Source organism: Oncorhynchus kisutch, linkage group LG4, assembly GCF_002021735.2.
Source record: "Oncorhynchus kisutch isolate 150728-3 linkage group LG4, Okis_V2, whole genome shotgun sequence".
NCBI lineage: Eukaryota > Metazoa > Chordata > Actinopteri > Salmoniformes > Salmonidae > Oncorhynchus > Oncorhynchus kisutch.
In genome coordinates, this window is record NC_034177.2 from 16,305,264 (window position 1) to 16,325,621 (window position 20,358).

General features: G+C 43.9%; 1 protein-coding gene across 2 annotated transcripts; it reads right to left on the bottom strand.

Annotated features, from left to right (window-relative positions):
• Positions 1-14: 14 nt before the first annotated feature.
• LOC109889114 (UPF1 RNA helicase and ATPase) lies at positions 15-20,239 on the bottom strand. Of its 2 annotated transcripts, none has more exons than XM_020480312.2 (24): positions 19,835-20,239; positions 19,366-19,505; positions 18,592-18,681; positions 15,371-15,538; positions 14,954-15,134; positions 14,595-14,756; positions 14,155-14,242; positions 13,819-13,917; positions 13,133-13,241; positions 12,712-12,871; positions 12,343-12,461; positions 11,972-12,136; positions 11,532-11,646; positions 11,202-11,345; positions 10,710-10,923; positions 10,148-10,265; positions 6,339-6,495; positions 5,947-6,089; positions 5,308-5,482; positions 4,985-5,066; positions 4,062-4,223; positions 3,557-3,783; positions 3,051-3,173; positions 15-2,904 (listed from the first exon to the last, which is right to left on the bottom strand). In XM_020480312.2, exons 1-23 carry the CDS (start codon positions 20,003-20,005, stop codon positions 3,054-3,056), a joined length of 3,309 nt encoding a protein of 1,102 aa, XP_020335901.1. In that variant the 5' UTR covers positions 20,006-20,239; the 3' UTR covers positions 15-2,904; positions 3,051-3,053. The 2 variants fall into 2 exon arrangements, with proteins under 2 accessions (XP_020335901.1, XP_020335900.1); XM_020480311.2 differs by having other exon boundaries at positions 13,133-13,256; positions 19,835-20,238.
• Positions 20,240-20,358: the final 119 nt, after the last annotated feature.

Consider the following 20,358-nt stretch of genomic DNA (forward strand, 5'->3'; position numbering starts at 1 on the left):
TTGCTTTCCAAACCTTTGACAGAAGCAAACTTTATTAATGTTTTACAAGAAAGGACTCATAAGGCGAAATGTCTTGAATTAATTTTCACTGCAACTCCATGAATTGCACAGATATTCAAATGCTGGGAAGGAAGGCAGAGATTACTGTACTAAAATATCCTAAAACATGTCAGGAATCAATAGATAATGTCGATCAAACGACTAAGCATGTTTCAACCACGACTAGCTATTTGACAGCATGATTGTCATACAATGTCTTTTGGATTGACAAATTCAAAGTCAAGTGATGACAAACAAATTAATGGACATCGGAAGACAAAGCAGGTTGTGAGCTAAAATTAATATTCTCAATTTGGTGCTAAGCACCCAAACATTTCTAAAAACTGATAGACGAGGATTTCTAAATACAAAAGTCCCATGGATAGTTTAAAGGACAAATCCACAAAAATTATTAGTCCACTGTTGATACAGTCCCAAAATGTTTTGCATGTCATCATAATGACGTGGCAGGTGACACTGATTAAGACCAATATCTTAACTTCTGGGGATATCACCAGTTGGACTAATGAAAAAAATAGTTTGTGGCTTTTCCCTTTAGGGATTGATTTAAAACTTTTAAAATAAAACCATTATTTCACCACCCTTTGTCATCAGATAACTACTTAAGTCAAATGTTGTCTACAACCCCCCCCCCCCCCCCCCCCCCCCCCCCCCCCCCCACCCACAACACACACAAAAAATAAATGGTGCACAAGCAAATCAGCCAAAGAAGGAAATGCTAGGGGCCGGATAGATTACATTAGAATTCACATAGGGGGAAAAGAATGGATGGTTTGGAGCCATAAGACTCTGGAGTAAACAGCTACAAGGGGCAAACTACAGGGAAGCCAAAAATGTAAAACGCACATAAAATCGAAGTTACAAAAGGAAAGCCCTTCTCCTGGTTTGGTGGGAACTCATTTGACATTTTTGTCATTTAGCAGACAATCTTATCCAGGGCGACTTACAGGAGCAATTAGGGTTAAGAGCCTTGCTTCGGGGCACAGACAGATTTTTCCCCTAGTCAGCTCAGGGATTAGAACCAGCAACCTTTTGGATACTGGACCAATGTTCTTAACCGCCAGGCAACCTCCTAAGAGAAGGTGGCTTGTATCAGTTAGTCCTTTGAGAAACTAGTATTGCGTGGTTTCAAGGTCACAACATACTGGCCATGTTCTCTGATTCTTTCTAATAAGTTGGTATATGCTGGCTAAGGTCGCTTTCACTTAAAAAGTGCCAACCATGCTTTGACCTACATTCACGTTTTGTGCTGTTTTGTACCTGCAAATAATCAAAGGAAGTTATGGCCACTGATTCGGATGTACACATTCTTTCATGTGAGAATCACTTTGTCACTTCTGAAAATCAGTACCAGTCGTCATTTTACGGATGGTGTGAAATGGTTTCAAATGCTTTGGATTTGACAACTTAATTCTAGTAATGTAGCTAACATTCTTTATGGGCGACTGCATTTCATTCAAATTTGAACCCCAATTCACTATTCCATATTAAATAAAATAACTAGAATCAAAGGATTTGTATCCATTCAAGGAGTTCACAAGCCTTCCCTTTCTACCTTGGCTATACCTTACCTGTTCTTTGTTTCACACCTAGCCACCTACCGCTTGCAACTTCAATAGTGACACAAAATTGTGTGTTGACTATAGAGGAAATCAGTTTCCTTAATATCCATCTTCACTTTGCATGGGAATTTGTTTCATGCAGACGGATCTTACATCAACAAGGAATTCCCCCGAGTAAAGCGTTACTTCAAAGCCGCTGCCGATCGAAGCATACAAAGCATTTAAAAAAATTGAAAATGATCCGCCCAGTAGCATAGTGGGCGATATCTCACGTCACCCAAACTTTCAAAAGATCAAAAAGGCCTTTGCCGCAACTTCAAATAACATTGAGTTAATATACTTCAATGCTGGTCATTATGATATAGGATTACTCTCGGATCCAGAGCTCACATCTTGAGAAACTTTCCTCTGAAATCCCCATGCCACTCAACTCCCCTGGATTTCTAGTTAACCACCTATTTCTGAAAAGACCTGTTGAAAAAGCCAATGGTTCCCAAGGCAATCAAAGGCATTTCAATTAAGAGTTCTTTAATATCAGACTTTAGCGCAGAAACCTTTTCAACTCAAAATTGAACGACGACGTGAAGTGTTCCTCTTGCTGTCATTTGATGAGATTTCAGGTCTACGAGTCGGGATCGACACCGCCACTCTTCCTCCACATCAATCTAATCAAATGAGTCTGGGTATCAAACGGGTGTGACAACCGATCAACTTTGAGGTGAGGATTTCCTATGTTGCTTGCTTGAAGCGTTCCGTACCCCCCCACTTTCTTGTTATCTGCTTTTGAGAGTTAGCGGAATGCGCTCCCCCAGCCAAGTTGCTTGAGAACTTGTCTTCCCCTGTTCACTGCTCAAAGAGAGAGGTCCTCTGGACAACTGGTCATGCCCTCAGACAGAGGCGTGAGGTTTGAAGGGAAGGGGTTGAGAGGGGGGTGGGTGGGCATCTTTCATTGGGAGTTGTGCCTCATTTTGTTTCTTCGTTCTCGTTTCGTCTTCCTCACGACAGCTCGACCGCCTGCCGTCGCCTTCCTCTCGTTCTCGTCCCCATGTGCCGGCAGTGGTCCCTCACTCCCACTCGTTCGCTCTTCCTGGCCGTCCGTTCTTCCTTTCTATCGCTTTCTTTCTCTCTCGTGATTGGTTGGTTTCTCTCTCCCGTTGATTTCACACGGTGGTGCTTCAGTTGTAGCAGAGGAAAACAGGTATCCATTTTTTTATTTATTATTACCCAGATTAAAATGCTGATGAACTAAGCTCAGCTCAAGCCTAGCTCCTCTTCCAACAACCTGAGAAAAGGAAATGAGAAGGATATTCAAAATGCCTTCCACCAACAATTTTCTGAAGCTCATTGTAGACTGTGCAGTAGAGGACAAATCAATAACAGTTCTTGATTCAACTCTAGTACTGTGAAGAATGGGAATAGTTATCTTACACTTTAGTACTGTGACAGTCCAGTCACCCCACCATGTTGGTATGCACGTTCACCCTGGTAAGTCGAGTCCTGCGACAGAGCCACGTCGATCTGGGACTTGAACTCATCGCCTAGATAACTGTCCTGTTACAAGAGAAGGAGAAACACCCAATAACATTCAAGATAAAACAAAACAATAATTCTTCCAACATTTCCCTGAGAGGTTTAGATTATATCAGCAAAATAAACCTTCACCCAGCCAATCACAGGTGGCGCCATTATCATATTGGATACTTTATTGTTACCATACTGGCTTCTTGCTTAGTGTAAACAATATGACAAACATTACATATAGCCACTGGGCAAGGTGAAGCTATTAAAATTGTTATTCATACCCATCTAATCCTCTCAGATCTCCACAATTGCAGTGTGGGGACAATTTGGGATTGGGCATAAGAGTACGAGGCCAGAGTCTAATTTGGTATAGCTGAGGTAGTAGAGAGTGGAGTTTAAGCCAGTATTGTTACCTGGGACAGTTCAGGCTGGGAGAGGCCAGGTTGGCTCATCTGTGAGGGCTGGCTCATGGTGATGTAGCCCTGGGTGAGTGGCCCCTGGGAGAAGGGCTGGGAAGACACATCCTGGCTGGCCTGGCTGTTTGGCCCATTGCTTTGCCCACTGCCACTGTGGTTCCCCATTCCGCGGGTCCTCTGGCGCCCGCCACGCCCCGCTTTGCCCTTCAGCACCCCACCACGGCCTGCGTGGCAGAGAGAGAGACTAACGTCAGCTCACTTATCAAACAGTAACAAACAGTAAACATGCATTGCAGAGGAGAAACAGTAGGGGTACGAGGACATTTCCAAAGCCTTGTAACATACCATCACCACAACAGTGACACATGCAACTCCAAGGTCCAAGTAGAACACAGAGACTGGATATTATTTGGATACAGTCCAACTTCATAGGGCCAAATAAATATTCCACCAGTCAATATATGCACAACTAATGAATAATGGCCGCTTGCTTCCTGCTCACCTGCAGCAGGGCCGTTAGCCTGGGCCAGGTAGCCTGGTGGAGGCATGGGAGGTATCACCAAGTTGAATGGAATGGGCATGTTCATGGCTGCCATGTGGGCTGGCCCGGCCCCAATCATGCCGATCTGGTCGTGGGTTTGGAAGTACATGTTGGATGGACGCCCTGTTGAAAGAACAGTAGTAGTCATGCATGTGTGAGTGGTCACATCACTGGAGAATGTATTTGTTCCATGTAGCAATTTAAAAAAAATGTAACCTTTATTTAACTAGGCAAGTCAGTTAAGAACAAATTCTTATTTACAATGATGGCCTACACTGGCCAAACCCAGAAGACGCTGGGCCAATTGTGCTCCGCCTTATGGGACTCCCAATCACAGCCGGTTGTGATACAGCCTGGAATCGAACCAGGGTGTCTGTAGTGACGCCTCAAGCACTGAGATGCAGTGCCTTAGACCGCCGTACCACTCGGGAGCCCAAAGGATAGGACTTTTCATTGTATCTGTCCCATTATGGTGTCTGAGGGCATGAGCAGCACCATTGAGGCCATCTCCATTCTGAAATAAGGTCAGTATTCTTCTTCTACTACTACTTCTATGAGATGGGAAAACTGAAAGGGTGCACACTGCCACCTGGAGTGTGTTGTTTGAACAGGTAAAAAACCAAGGTTGGCGATTTACTGTCACCTGCAGTTATGGAACGTTTACTCAAAAGCATAATTCATTGTCTGATCCCTCCTGATGACCCTTCCTTAACCCATAGGAAGTCCCACCCAGTTGACTACTTCAAAAGGAAATGGCGCTGCCCATGCATTAGCCTATATGAAGAGGATGTCTAGGTGTGAAAATGTTAGCAGCTATTGAAGGAGGAACCGAACAAAATCAACACATTATAAAACAATGATTAAAGAGGTATTTTTCCACTGACCTGCGCTGCTGCGATCGTAGGCAGACCCAGGGATGAGAGCCTCGCGGGCGTCATACATGGCAGTGCTCATGAACCGGGCTCCCTGGAACACAGACATGGGTTCAATACCCAGGAAAAATGCAGAACCACTGCTGTTCTGTTGTCGTAACATATTGGCCAACAAAAGTGTAATTGTTCAGAGTGTAACTGAGAAAAAGGGTTACAAATGTTACTGGGGAAGAAGTGTTAAAAGTATGACTAAATAACATGTACATGGGACTAGCCTCTACATAAATAACCACACTGAAAACATGTGCCAACTGTACACTCCTGTGATAACTCACAGGGTTAATGGCGTTGACCAGCTTGCGGGGCTTGCTGAACTGCATTAAGCTCTCTCGCAGGTTGTTGAGGGGTCCCTCCACCAGAACCTTCTGCTCCTTGTAGTAGTTGAGCAGGTGGTTCCACAGAGGCTGCTTGGACAGGGCCTTGGGGTTGCCCACAATGATCACCCCATACCTGTAAACATACATTACACAATATACAACACTGGTCAGTGGGAGATTGCCTTTAATCTGCTATCATAGAATTAACCATTAAGTGTTGCAGGCATTTCTACTTCGGTGACAAGATCTTTGACCAATGCATTTGCATTAGCTACATTCACATTGACAGGAAGGGTAAACATTCTAATGAATGACAGTCAAAATGGTCAATAATTACAGTCTAAAATCAGAGGTAGTCACTAATATTTCTGAGGGAAATAACCTCGCAGGCCGAGCCGCTATACCCATCGAAAAAGGGGGGGGTTGGGGTCACGGGTCAAATTGATTCATACATGATATAAAATGAATTTACACATGAATCGCATCTAAATTAATCACGTATTCCTGCTGAACCACTATTACGATTTCCAGCCGGGCTGGAACAATCCTTCCAGAAAAGCTGTGGTGAGAATGGAGACTAATGGTCCAGATGCTTACTTGGCTCTGGTGAGGGCCACGTTGAGACGGCGCGGGTCGTTGAGGAAGCCGATGCCCTGGTGCTCGTTGGCTCGGACGCAGGACAGGATGATGAAGTCTTTCTCCCTGCCCTGGAACGCGTCCACGCTGGCGATCTCAACCTCCTGACAGCAGAGAAAAGAGGACAGAACAGTTTTCTAACGCATGCATTGGTCAAATGCAACAGGTTGCGACATATTAGTAGTAACGCAAAATTGATTTAAGATTTTATAAATCTGCTACCACCTGCAGAACAATAAAGAAAATCAATATGACAAATTATGTTCTTGAGCAGACAGTGACAACAAAAATAAATAAAATTGTCTTTGTATTATTTATTTTTTTACAGTGTAAGTTAAGCTATACTGCTGTACCTGGTAGAGCTTGGTGTGGAGGGAGCCGCTAAACTGCATGTACTGCACCAGGTAGGACCTCTGGCCCTCGTAGGGGGTGATGATGCCTATCTGGTCAGGCTTGGCTCCAGCCTTCAGCAGCCTGGTGGTGATCTTCTCCACATTAGCTGCCTCAGTTCTGGGGAGAAGGGGATGGTAGTTCAAATAGTTCCAAACAAACAAAATAAAGACACGCTAGTTGCATTCCAAAATAGTAATCCATATTTATTTAACCAGGTAGGCCAGTTGAGAACAAGTTCTCATTTACAACTGCGACCTGGCCAAGATAAAGCAAAGCAGTGCGACACAAACAGTTACACATGGAATAAACAAATGTACAGTCAATAACAGAATAGAAAAGTCTACATACAGTGTGTACAAATGAAGTAAGATTAGGGAGACGAGACGAAGGCAATAAATAGGCCATAGTGGCGAAATAATTACAATTTAGCAATTAAACACTGGAGTGATAGATGAGCAGAAGATGAACATGCAAGTAGAGATACTGGGGTGCAAAGGAGCAAAAAATATATACACTGCTCAACAACAAAAAAGGGAACACTGAAATAACACATCCTAGATCTGAATGAATGAAATATTCTTATTCAATACTTTTTTCTTTACATAGTTGAATGTGCTGACAACAAAAATCACGCAAAAATTATCAATGGAAATAAAATGTATCAACCCATGGAGGTCTGGATTTGGAGTCACACTCAAAATTAAAGTGGAAAAACACACTACAGGCTGATCCAACTTTGATGTAATGTCCTTAAAACAAGTCAAAATGAGGCTCAGTAGTGTGTGTGGCCTCCACGTGCCTGTATGACCTCCCTACAACGCCTGGGCATGCTCCTGATGAGGTGGCGGATGGTCTCCTGAGGGATCTCCTTCCAGACCTGGACTAAAGCATCCGCCAACTCCTGGACAGTCTGTGGTGCAACGTGGCGTTGGTGGATGGAGCGAGACATGATGTCCCAGATGTTCTCAATTGGATTCAGGTCTGGGGAACGGGCGGGCCAGTCCATAGCATCAATGCCTTCCTCTTGCAGGAACTGCTGACACACTCCAGCCACATGAGGTCTAGCATTGTCTTGCATTAGGAGGAACCCAGGGCCAACCGCACCAGCATATGGTCTCATCTCGGTACCTAATGGCAGTCAGGCTACCTCTGGCGAGCACATGGAGGGCTGTGCGGCCCCCCAAAGAAATGCCACCCCACACCATGACTGACCCACCGCCAAACCGGTCATGCTGGAGGATGTTGCAGGCAGCAGAACGTTCTCCACGGCGTCTCCAGACTCTGTCACGTCTGTCATCTGTGAAGAGCACGTGGCGCCAGTGGCGAATTTGCCAATCTTGGTGTTCTCTGGCAAATGCCAAACATCCTGCACGGTGTTGGGCTGTAAGCACAACCCCCACCTGTGGACGTCGGGCCCTCATACCACCCTCATGGAGTCTGTTTCTGACCGTTTGAGCAGACACATGCACATTTGTGGCCTGCTGGAGGTCATTTTGTGCTCCTCCTTGCACAAAGGTGGAGGTAGCGGTCCTGCTGCTGGGTTGTTGCCCTCCTACGGCCTCCTCCACGTCTCCTGGTAGCGCCTCCATGCTCTGTACACTACGCTGACAGACACAGCAAACCTTCTTGCCACAGCTCGCATTGATGTGCCATCCTGGATGAGCTGCACTACCTGAGCCACTTGTGTGGGTTGTAGACTCCGTCTCATGCTACCACTAGAGTGAAAGCACCGCCAGCATTCAAAAGTGACCAAAACATCAGCCAGGAAGCATAGGAACTGAGAAGTGGTCTGTGGTCACACCTGCAGAACCACTCCTTTATTGGGGGTGTCTTGCTAATTGCCTATAATTTCCACCTGTTGTCTATTCCATTTGCACAACAGCATGTGAAATGTATTGTCGATCAGTGTTGCTTCCTAAGTGGACAGTTTGATTTCACAGCAGTGTGATTGACTTAGAGTTACATTGTGTTGTTTAAGTGTTCCCTTTATTTTTTTGAGCAGTGTATATTTAATATGGGGATGAGGTAGTTGGATGTGCTATTTACAGATGGGCTGTGTACAGGTACCGTGATGGTAAGCTGCTCTGACAGCTGATGCTTATAAAGTTAGAGAGGGAGATATAAGATTCCAGCTTCAGCGTTTTTTGCAATTCGTTACAGTCATTGGCAGCAGAGAACTGGAAAGAAAGGTGGTCAAAGTAGGTGTTGGCATTGGGGATGACCAGTGAAATATACCTTCTGGAGCGAGTGCTATGGATGGGTGTTGCTATGTTGACCAGTGAGCCGAGATAAGGCAGGGATTTACCTAGCAAAGACTTATAGATGACCTGGAGCCAGTGGGTTTGGCGACGAATATGTAGTGAGGGCCAGCCAAAGAGAGCTTACAGGTCGCAGTGGTAGGTAGTATATGGGGCTTTGGTGACGAAACGGAAGGAACTGTGATAGACTGCATCCACTTTGCTGAGTAGAGAGTTGGAAACTATTTTGTAAATGACATCTGCGAAGTCAAAGTTCGGTAGGATAGTCAGTTTTATGAGGGTGTTTGGCAGCATGAGTGAAGGAGGCTTGTGGCGATATAGGAAGCCGATTCTAGATTTAACTTTGGATTGGAGATGCTTAATGTGAGTCTAGAAGGAGACACCAGACACCTAGGTATTTGTAGTTGTCCACATATTCTAAGTCAGAACCGTCCAGAGTAGTGATGCTAGTTGGGCGGGCAGGTACGGGCAGCGATCTGTTGAAGAGCATGCATTTAAATTTTACTAGCATTTAAAAGCAGTTGGAGGCCACGGAAGGATTGTTGTATGACAATGAAGCTCATTCGGAGGTTTGTTAACGCAGTGTCCAAAGAAGGGCCAGAAGTATACAGAATGGTGTCGTCTGCGTAGAGATGAATCAGAGAATGACCAGCAGCAAGAGCGACATCATTGATATATACAGAGGAAAGAGTCGGCCTGAGAATTGATCTGTGGCACCCCCACAGAGACTGCCAGAGGTCCGGACAACAGGCCCTCCGATTTGACACACTGAACTCTATCTGAGAAGTAGTTAGTGAACCAGGCGAGGCAATAATTTGAGAAGCCAAGGCTATTGAGTCTGCCGATAATGTGGTGATTGACAGAGTCGAAAGCCTGCACAGTACTGTCTTTTATCAATGGCGGTTATGATATCGGACCTTGAGCGTGGCTGAGGTGCACCCATGACCAGCTCTGAAACCAGATTATATAGTTGAGAAGGTACGGCGGGATTCGAAATGGTCGGCGATCTGTTCGTTAACTTGGCTTTCGAAGATCTTAGAAAAGGCAGGGCAGGATGGATATAGGTCTATAACCGTTTGGGTCTAGGTCGTTTTCCGGCAGCTTTCCAATCTTCAGGGATCTCAGACGATACAAAAGAGAGGTTGAACAGGCTAGCAATAGGGGTTGCATCAATGGAGGCAGATCATTTCAGAAAGAGAGGGTCCAGATTGTCTAGCCCAGCTGATTTGTAGGGATCCAGATTTTGCAGCTATTTCAGAACATCAGCTGTCTGGATTTGGGCAAGTTTCTGCGGGAGGTGCAGAGCTGTTGGCCGGTGTAGGAGTAGCCAGGTGGAAAGCATAGCCAGCCGTAGAAAAATGCTTATTAAATCTACGATAATTTCATCGGTGGTGACAGTGTTTCCTAGCCTCAGAGCAGTGGGCAGCTGGGAGGAGGTGCTCTTATTCTCCATGGACTTTACAATGCTGTTGATACTTTGAGATTAACCTTGACTGGACTGTGAGCCGTACCTGTTCAGGTAGGATGTTCCAGAGCTAGCGATTTCCTCCTGGCCTTGAGTCACATAGAAGAACATGGGTTTGTCTGGCTGTGGCCACTGGAAGTCAAAGCCTTTCTTGATGCGGTCAGCTGCCCAGAAAAAAAAAAGTCAACATTGTACATTAGTATGGCACTTTGTCTTCAATAAGCCAGTGAGATTGTGAACAAACCTAAATTGGCAGCAAATATGTGCCCAAAAGCAATACACTTCGAGTTAGAGTAGAGTTACAGAAGATTTCAGAGTGGCCAAATTTTAAACTTCCACAGTGGAGTAAGTGTTTGACAGTCAGTGTTTGAACACAAACCCATTGGAATCTGAAACACTGCTTGAATCCATACACTGCTACTTCTAGATTGCAAACAAACATGGTTTCTACAGAAACATTTCTAGTTGCTCTTCTGCATATTTTGTGAGGAAATGTTAGTAGGCACCAGTACATTGCTAATAATAAGTTAATTATTGTTGTACACATGACCAATTCAAAAGCTATAATATGAGCAAGAAGCTTGGTAAAAAAAAAACATCTAACTCACCAGCAGTGACTCCGTTCTGCAGGGAGCCCTCGTAGAAGATGTTGGAGGGGAAAGCACTGAGGGCCGGGTGCATGCGGTACTGCACCTGCAGACGGATGGGCCTGATGCCCAGCACCACCAGACGCTCAAACAAAGACTGGGACAGGCCTGCTTTGGCTGCCTTCTTGCACATCACTACTGGGCCCAGCTGGCAGTGGTCTCCCACCAGAATGAGCTGTGGAGGGGGAGTTAACGATTAAATGACAATTAACCAGAAATGTTAAACCTCTCCCGAGCTGTAGTGAAATCAACAATGGGAAATGACATTGTCTGGTACAATCTTTTAAACAGACCATGTCCATTTCTTTGGCAAAATGTTTTTTTAAAGTCTGGATTGAGTAGGTCACATAAAAACTGCCTGTGTTGAACTGCCACTTTTTGTCAAAACATGTCCATGCAAAGAACATTGGGATTTTACCAATCTTAAGCATAAATAGTTGTTTTTGTGTGTACCTGCTTGGCACCCAGGACCACGGGCACCATGCACTCTGGCTCGGTGGCCTGGGTGCTCTCATCGATTAGGATGGAGCGGAACTGCATCTTGGCCAGACGGGGGTCTCCTGCCCCCACACAGGTACAGCAGATCACATCTGCATTCTAATGGAGGGACAGTGGCAAACAGGTTATCAGTTGGTTTAAAATTAGAGGAATGGGGAACCCATATCGTCAATAGGTCAAAAAACATTCTACATCACAGGACTTGCCGTACTGTTCTCATAAGACTGTTGTAACTGCCGTGACTTATTGGGCGACAAAAGTGGTAGTGTTAAGTGTCCTCCTCACCATGAGCAGCTCCCTCTCAGCGGTGCGCTTCAGGGCCCGGTAGCGCTTCTCGTCAGCGGACGACAGCTCCCCGGTCTCATCCTTCAGCTGCTGCAGCTTCTGGAGTTCTGGCATACTGGGGTCACAGCAGACACAGCACGTTGAGTCATTAGCAACACACAGAATTAGTTATTATATTAAAAAGTAACACTTGGCAAGGACAGAAAACTAAGCATGACCCCTATTAGCAAATCTGGCAGAACTATTCACTGGTTCTATTGAAGCAGTTAACAAATGCATCCTTCCTGTTTCTTCATTATTTGATATTTAAACAAGGCTAATACATTGCTCAAGGTATTAACCACAGTGATTATGACAGCACCACTACAGCAGTACAATTCCAGTTTAGACGGTTCGGGGAAAAAAGGCAAAAAAGGACTTCATTTCCCAGCATGCCCCACCTGTCCATGTTGCGGATCTGGTTGTGCAGGGCCAGGAAGGAGACAGGGGAGTCAATGGCTTCTCTGCTTTTAGCACACAGCCTGACCACCTTCAGGCCAGACATGTGGATCTTCTCAGTCAGCTGGTCCACTGCAATGTTACTGGGAGCACACACCAGCACGGGCCTGCAGAACCAAACACACAACGGATGAATGCAGAATGCAATGACAACGAGCAGATGCTATAGCATACTTTCATAGTTCGCTTTGATGTTCAGCCTTCTTGTACATAACCTACCTTTAATTGCTCTGGATAAGAGCTTCCGCTAAAATGACTTGCTTTTAACAAATACATAATGAGAATGTGAGATTCTGAGTGTGAACTGCCTTACCCATTGCCCTGCCTGGCGAGGTGGTACACTATGGTGGCAGAGGTGACCGTTTTCCCAGTGCCGGGAGGGCCTTGGATAAGACTGAGGGGTCTCTGCAGCACAGTCTTCACAGCATACACCTATTTTGACACACAAATCAAAGCCAAAACACTTATGAACGTTGCACATAAAGATAAGCACATGGAAGTACGGGAAATTAACATTTAACTTCAGATGAAGTACCTCTTGATTATAAGACGGCATTACTATCATGAGGAAATGTCTTCCTTTTATAATCATTCATTCGCTAAAGCGAATTGGTTAGAAATTCAAAAGTGTCAGGCCCCATGGTCAGGTGGGTCAGTGAGGTGTCTGGAGCGGGGGTCAGACCTGAGAGTGATTGAGGTCAGGCAGGCCCTGTGCAGTGAAGCGTTTGGGCAACTGACACTTGATGATGACATCCTCCACCTCGTGGCCCAGCAACTTGTGGTAGATGTAGCCTGACACCGATGTCTCGTCCACAGCAAAGGTCTTCAGGGCACTCTGCATTCTGAAACCCAGTGGAAACCAATGGCTTATAGTGGAGATAAAGAGTGATGTGGTTAACAATGATAATACAAGCTAGTACCTTTATTTCATGTCTTATTCATTAAATACTTTAATGTATAACCAACAGAATTTATGTTAGTGATAATTTGTGTGAAACAAAGCTTTAGCTGTGCAATCAGTACTCTTTGGAAATCAAGTCACATTAAAAACATCAGGGCATCAAAAGTAGAACTGATTAAATATTTTGATCTGCTTGTCGTACCTGTCAAAGGAAGTGGACTTCCACACAAAATCCACCTGGAAGTTGTGGGGTATTTCCACAGGAGCTCCAACACTGCTGCGCAATTCTATAGCAATCTCATCTCCATAGTCTTTCACAAAGGGTGCTAAGGAAATAAGTACAGCAAAATAGCCTTTCTTTGTGGAATGGTAGAAAGAAAAAGATGGGTTTTTTTTCTCTCCCCTTGAACGGGGTTAATAGTAGGGATGAAAGGTCTACAAAACTGTAGATTTCCCCAACATTAGCATACATAAGATACACTAGCGGGAGTGCAATCTAGAGGGGTGATAACCCCTGGATGGGCCTCTCCGAAGGGAGTGCTATGGTAGACTAGCTCTTTAACTATCTCCCAATAAAATATGATTTCTTTATGCAAGGCTTTAAACGTTACAACCCAATAACGTGGCTAGCCTCAGACTGCTTACCTCACGTTTTGCGACGGCGACCAAAAAACAAGTTTTCGTTTGAGACATTGAGATTGTTCAGATTGGCTGACGAGTTGAGACGCAAAATAACTTTTTCCCCTGACCCCATCATGGAAAAGGAAAGATGGAGATGTGGATCCTTTTTGCTAAAAAATGGAACACTGAGATCAAAAAGGTAGGGATGAGCAACCACTGTGAAGAAAATGTGCTTTTCTTCAGAATGATCTTTCAGTTAAAGGATACTGTCTGGGACTTTGATGACATGGCCGATGCCCTTCCAGAGTGGGGCGAGCTCTCCTTTGTAGCGCAGACATATCTCATCTCCTTGCATCAGCCGCATGTCTGTGCAAACAACCACAACAGAGAAGTTAGAAACACTTTGCTCAAACCTACAGTATATTCAAAAATATATGAATAATGGTTCCAAGAAGGTGGACAAAATACAATACCGTACACAAAACGGCCAGCACAAAAACACACACACACACACACCACTGGGGATGCAGGTATGGGATGCGTGGGTTCTCTATGCACAACAGAACCACTGGTAGACAGAGAAAAGCCCATTTAAATAATTACCACCTGAATCCGTCTTGGGCAAGGAGAAATAGGCAATCCGCTTTTTATTTAGCCCCAGGTCCCACCTGACTGTTATATTATCTTGGGTCTGTGAAGAGTTACAGATGAGAACAAAGGGGGAAAAATGTATAACAAATTAGTCATACTGTCATTAGCTACATAAAAAACAACCCAGCCCCCCTGCTATGTTCAAGTACAATTTATGTTTCTTTGAACTTGCATCCTTCCCTGAACATTTTCACTGTTTTCATAAATTTGGCAGGGTTACAGCAAGGTTTCCACCATTATAATTTCACCTCACACAAGACATAAGTAAACTTATACTGCATAGAATGTGTACGTTATAGTAGAACGTGGCACAGTAGACGCAGTTGTGACTGCCCTCATGTTGACTTAAAGGGGAGTTAATGGATTATCTAAGGGGGATGTGGAGGCTGTACCTGGGACTCTTTAAGCTTTTTGTCGTAGTCAGCTTCCAGCTTGACGAGGGGGCCGAAGATGTTCTGGTACTGGTAGGCATCCTCATAGCGCAGCAGCACATGCTGGGGCTCCTCGTCTACGCCGGGCTTCTCCAGGTCCTCCAGAGTGGCCGTGGGATTATCCTGAGACGAGAGGATGATGCACAAGTTCATGCTTTCATTCACGTCCATATATGGGAACACTGACTGCTTCCTTCTACAGCTACTGATAGGTGGGGGCTTCCCCTGCCCAGTATGTCAGATGCTGTGGTGTTATATGATTATTTCTGAGGTTAAGCTGTCTACTTCATGGCTCTGGATAAGTTAAGCCAGCCTAGTACCTTCCAGAGCTCCTCCAGCTTGTTGATCTGCTGGGCTGTGATCTGGCGGGCCCGGAGTTGCTCCTGCTCTGAGGGGATCTTCACCAGCCAGGACAGGAAGCAGCGGTCCTGGATCAGTGGCTGCCACTGGGAGCTGTCCCAGTTGATGTCCTTCAGGCTGCTCTGACTGGCACATGGCTGCCTAGTAGCACAAACATATGGATACTGTCAACATATATTTGCATTATCGAAAGTCTGTTCATGGACAGATGGTTGTCTTGCTCTCTTGCCATAATATGACATACTTATGTTTAAATCATGGTATCTATGGCAATACACATACTGTCAAATCTATGGTAATCACACATGCAGAATCAGTCCATCACATCACACCCACTGTTAGCCACCATTCCCCCCTTTTCATCTGATTGTACACACCTGCACAGCAGCACCACCACTGAGTCGGCCTTGGCGGGGATGAAGCCCAGGAGGAAGACGTTGCGACAACCACAGTTGTAGCACTCCAGCACTGTCTCGCCCAGTGGCCCATCTTTGTGCAGAGTCACCTCTTTGCATTTGGCTCTCACCAAGTGGTTGACTATGTGGCTGAATGAGAGCATGGGAGAGTATCAACTTACATGCACACGCATGTAAGCTGAGTGCTCAAAATAGCCCACATTAACATATGTAGCTTAAGAAACAAGATTCATGAAATCAATAACATGCTAGTAAAAGATGATATTCATATTCTGTCTGTGAACCTCACTTAGATAATAGATTTGTTGATACAGTGATAGCAATACATGGTTATAAAATGTACAAAAAAAAGACAGAAATGCCAATGGTGGAGGTGTTGCTGCTTATATTCAGAACCACATTCCTGTAAAGATTAGAGAGCTAAATACTGATGAACTAATACTGCTACAGGTTCATCTGCCTCACCTAAAGTCCATTCTCGTGGGAAGCTGCTATAGACCACCAAGTGCGAACAGTCAGTATCTGGATAACATGTGTGAAATGCATGTGACATCAACCCGAGAGGTATATTTTCTAGGTGATTTAAATATTGACTGGCTTTCATCAAGCCACCCACTCAAAAAAAAGCTTCAAACTGTAACCAGTGACTGCAACCCGGTTCAGGTTATCAGTTAACCTACCAGGGTAGTTACAAACAGCACACGAATGAATGAAATCCTCAACATGTATTGATCACGCCTTTACTAAGGCTGCAGAAATTAGCTTGAAAGCAGTATCCAGATCCATCGGATGTAGTGATCACAATATAGTAGCCATATCTAGGAAAACCAAAGTTCTGAAGGCTGGGCCTAATATAGTGTATAAGTCATAAAATACATTTTGTAGTGATTCCTATGTTGTTGGAGCAAAGAAAATCTGTTAGTCTGTGGTGTGTAATGAGGAGCAATCAGACATTGCACGTATGAAATTGCTTACTCCAGATACTAATAAGCATGCAACTATTAAGAAAATGACTAAAATCGCAGTGTATTGATAAGGAATTGAAAAATGGTATGGTTGAGAGGGATGAGGCAAAGGGAATGGCTACACAATCGATTGGCAAGCCTACTGCAAATTGAGAAATCATGTGACTAAACTGAATAAAAAGATGAAGAAACTACACTATGAAATAAACATAATGACCAAGAATGATGGTAAATAGCTTTTTTCCCCCAAAATATAATTTAACTAAGCGCCATCATTCATTGAATCAGATGACTCATTCATCATTCATACTTTAATGATTTTTTTCATTGGCAAGATTAGCAAAGTTAGGCATGACATGCAAACAACAAAACACTGACACTACACATCCAAATATATCTGACCAAATTATGAAAAGACAAGCATTGTAATTTCGAACTCAGTAAAGTGAGTGTGGAAGAGGTGAAAAAATGGTTGCCTATCAACAAGGACAAGCCACCGGGGTCTGACAACTTGGATGGAAAATTACTGAGGATAACAGCAGATGATATTGCCACTCCTATTTGCCATATTTTCAATATAAGCCTAATAAAAAGTATGTGCCCCCAGGCATGGAGGGAAGCAAAAGGCCATTCCACGAAGAAGAGTAAAGCCCCCTGCACTGGCTCAAATAGCCGACCAATCAGCTTGTTACCAACCCTTCGGGGAAAAATCATGTTTGACCAGATACAATGCTATTTTACAGAAAACAAATTCACAATAGACTCAGCATGCTTATAGGGAAGGACATTCAACAAGCACAGCACGTACACAAATGATTGATGATTGGCTGAGAGAAATTGATGATAAAAAGATTGTGGGGGCTGTTTTGTTAGACTTCAGTGTGGCTTTTGACATCATTGATCATATTCTGCTGCTGGAAAAAAAGTATGTGTTATGGTTTTACACCCGCTGCTATATTGTGACCAAGAATGACCTGTCTAACAGAACACAGAGGGTGTTCTTTAATGGAAGCCTCTCCAACATAACCCAGGTAGAATCAGGAATTCCCCAGGGCAGCTGTCTAGGCCCCCTACTTTTTTCAAACTTTACTAATGACATGCCACTGGCTTTGAGTAAAGCCAGGGTGTCTATGTATGTGGATGTCTCAACACTATAAATGTCAGCTACAACAGCGACTGAAATTACTGCAACATTTAAAGAGTTGCTGTTAGTTTTAGAGTGATTGGCAAGGAATAAGTTAAATATTATATAACATTATATTTGGGACAAATCATTCACTAAACCCTAAACCTCAACTAAATATTGTAATAAATCATGTGGATATTGAGCAAGTTGAGGTGACTAACATGCTTGACATAACCCTGGATTGTAAACTGTCATGGTCAAAACATATTGATACAACAGTAGCTAAGATGTGGAGAAGTATGTCCATAATAAAGCTCTGCTCTCCCTTCTTAACAGCACTATCAACAAGGCAGGTCCTACAGCCCCTAGTTTTGTTGCACCTGGACTACTGTTCAGTCATGTGGTCAGGTGCCACAAAAAGGGACATAGGAAAATTGCAATTGGCTCAGAACAGGGCAGCATGGCTGGTCCTTGGACGAACAACATGTAGCTAATATGAATAATATACATGTCAATCTCTCCTGGCTCAAAGTGGAGGAGAGATTGACTTTATCACTACTTGTATTTATGAGACGTATTGACATGTTGAATGCACCGAGCTGTCTGTTTGAACTACTGGCGCACAGCTCGGACACCCATGCATAACCCACAAGAGGTCTCTTTCCAGTCCCCAAGGCCAGAACAGACTATGGGAGGCACACTAAATTACATAGGGCCATGACTACATGGATCTCTATTCCACATCAAGTAACTAATGCAAGTGGTAAAATTAGATTTAAAAGAAAACAGATAAAAATGCACCTCATGGAACAGCGGGACTGAAGCAACAAACGTAGGCAGACATGCATACACACAGGGATTTTTACTGTAGGTATGTGGTAATGATGGAGTAGGGGCCTGAGGGCACAGTGTGATGTGAAATCTGTGAATGTATTGTAATGCTTTCAAAATTGTATAAACTGCCTTAATTTTGCTGGACCCCAGGAAGAGTAGATGCTGCCTTGGCAGCAGCTAATGGGGATCAATAATAAATACAAATGCATGTTATGAATACACATTTTTAGTGTATGAGACACTGGAGTGTTGCATACCTGCCAGATGTATTGCCACGTCCATTGCAGAACCACTTCTTGCTTGTGTTGCAGTACACCACAGATGCAGGATCATGGATGCCACAGTAACTGAAAAAATAAACATAGCAAAAGGCCCTTATATGACATACATATGTATTGGGTGCAGCGTACAGAAAACAATACCAGAGTCGAAATATTTGTATATTACAAAAAAGGAAATATGTTACCTTATTAGCAAACTCTAAATCTTAGTTAGTAGGGTGTTGCACATATAAAAGTGTTTGTCCACATGTTACTCTAACAATTCAACCAATCAAATCCAATTTTATTGGTCACATACACATGGTTAGCAGATGTTAATATGAGTGTAGCGAAATGCTTGTGCATCTAGTTCCGACCGTGCAGTAATATCTAATATAATAAGTAATCTAACAATTTCACAACAACTACCTTATTCACACACAAGTATAAAGGAATGAATAAGAGTATGTACATGTAAATATATGGATGAGCGATGGCAGAACAGCATAGGCAAGTTGCAGTTGATATTATAGAGTACAGTATATACATATGAGATGAGTAATGTAGGGTATGTAAACATTATATAAAATGGCATTGTTTAAAGTGACTAGTGATACATTTATTAATCAAATTTTTAATTATTAAAGTGGCTAGAGATTTGAGTCAGTATGTTGGCAGCAGCCAATCAATGTTAGTGATAGCTGTTTAACAGTCTGATACTGTGGGACAATCGTATAAATTTGTAATCAAGTGTTTGGCTCGCTCTCCTACCTGCAGGCATGCAGTGGGAGGTCTTTGATGTAATAGGTGTCTTCTTCATCCTCCTCGAAGTTCAACTCAGCAAGGAGTTGGCTCGCCTTGGCCACATCATCGACTCCTCCATTGTGAAGCCCTTCATCAGGACCATTCACCTACAGATGGAACATGTTTGAATTAGGACTGCAACAATGCCAACAACATGGGAGGCATCGCTATGGCACTAGGTAGAGGTTTGATAGCTAAATAATATTGCTGACGTTAGCTAAATTTGTAATACTAGCCAGCCAGCAGTGATTGCTACGTAGTCATAGTTGACAATTTACCAGTGTATGTTAGCAAACACGAGTTAACTAGTTAGCGAACATGGCTAGTAGTAGCTAGCTGGCTAACATTAACGTTAGCTAGCTAGCGTTAGCAGTTGTAGGAATTGGTGGAGGGCAAGAATGTGAGTTTGGCTAGCTTCACATGAAGAATTACAAACCTGATTGTCCAGCTGACTCTGGGTTTGGCCTTGAGTTTGCGTCTGGCTGGGGAGGGTAAAATCGGTAAACTCGTACTCCGAGCCCTGGGTATCAGCCCCAAGTAGCTCCGCTTCCTCCGTGTCCAGGAAGGTGAGCGTTTGAGAACTCGGCCCGTACGCCTCCACACTCATCTCGACACAAGTTACGCTGACTAAATGGACTCCGGTCCAGTAATGAATATGATCAAGATCCTCGGTGATATGTTTATCCAAGCGGATATTTGCGATCACAGTTTCTGCTTCGAGTCAGATTTGAACCTAAACAAAATTCGAACCGCACCTGAAATTAAACAGAAAACACAGCTCGAGACGCGCCTGAACTCCAAACAGTGACGAACTTCCTAGCGCCACACAACGTAAGTGCGTTGAGCACGAAAGATTGACGTTTACACAAATACAAAGGAAGGATGGATTTATTGATTGATTGATATTAATGACAAAAATCTACTTTTATTGTTGTTAAATAAAGTCAGTTGCTATCAACT

Coding starts and splice junctions, on each gene's coding strand:
- LOC109889114 (XM_020480311.2), bottom strand. CDS start 20,005: ATGAGTGTGGAGGCGTACGGGCCGAGTTCTCAAACGCTCACCTTCCTG. Junction 15,135..15,370: donor GTGGTGGTGCTGCTGTGCAG/GTGTGTACAATC, acceptor TTGTGCTACTAG/GCAGCCATGTGCCAGTCAGA. Junction 4,224..4,984: donor CTACGATCGCAGCAGCGCAG/GTCAGTGGAAAA, acceptor TTCTTTCAACAG/GGCGTCCATCCAACATGTAC.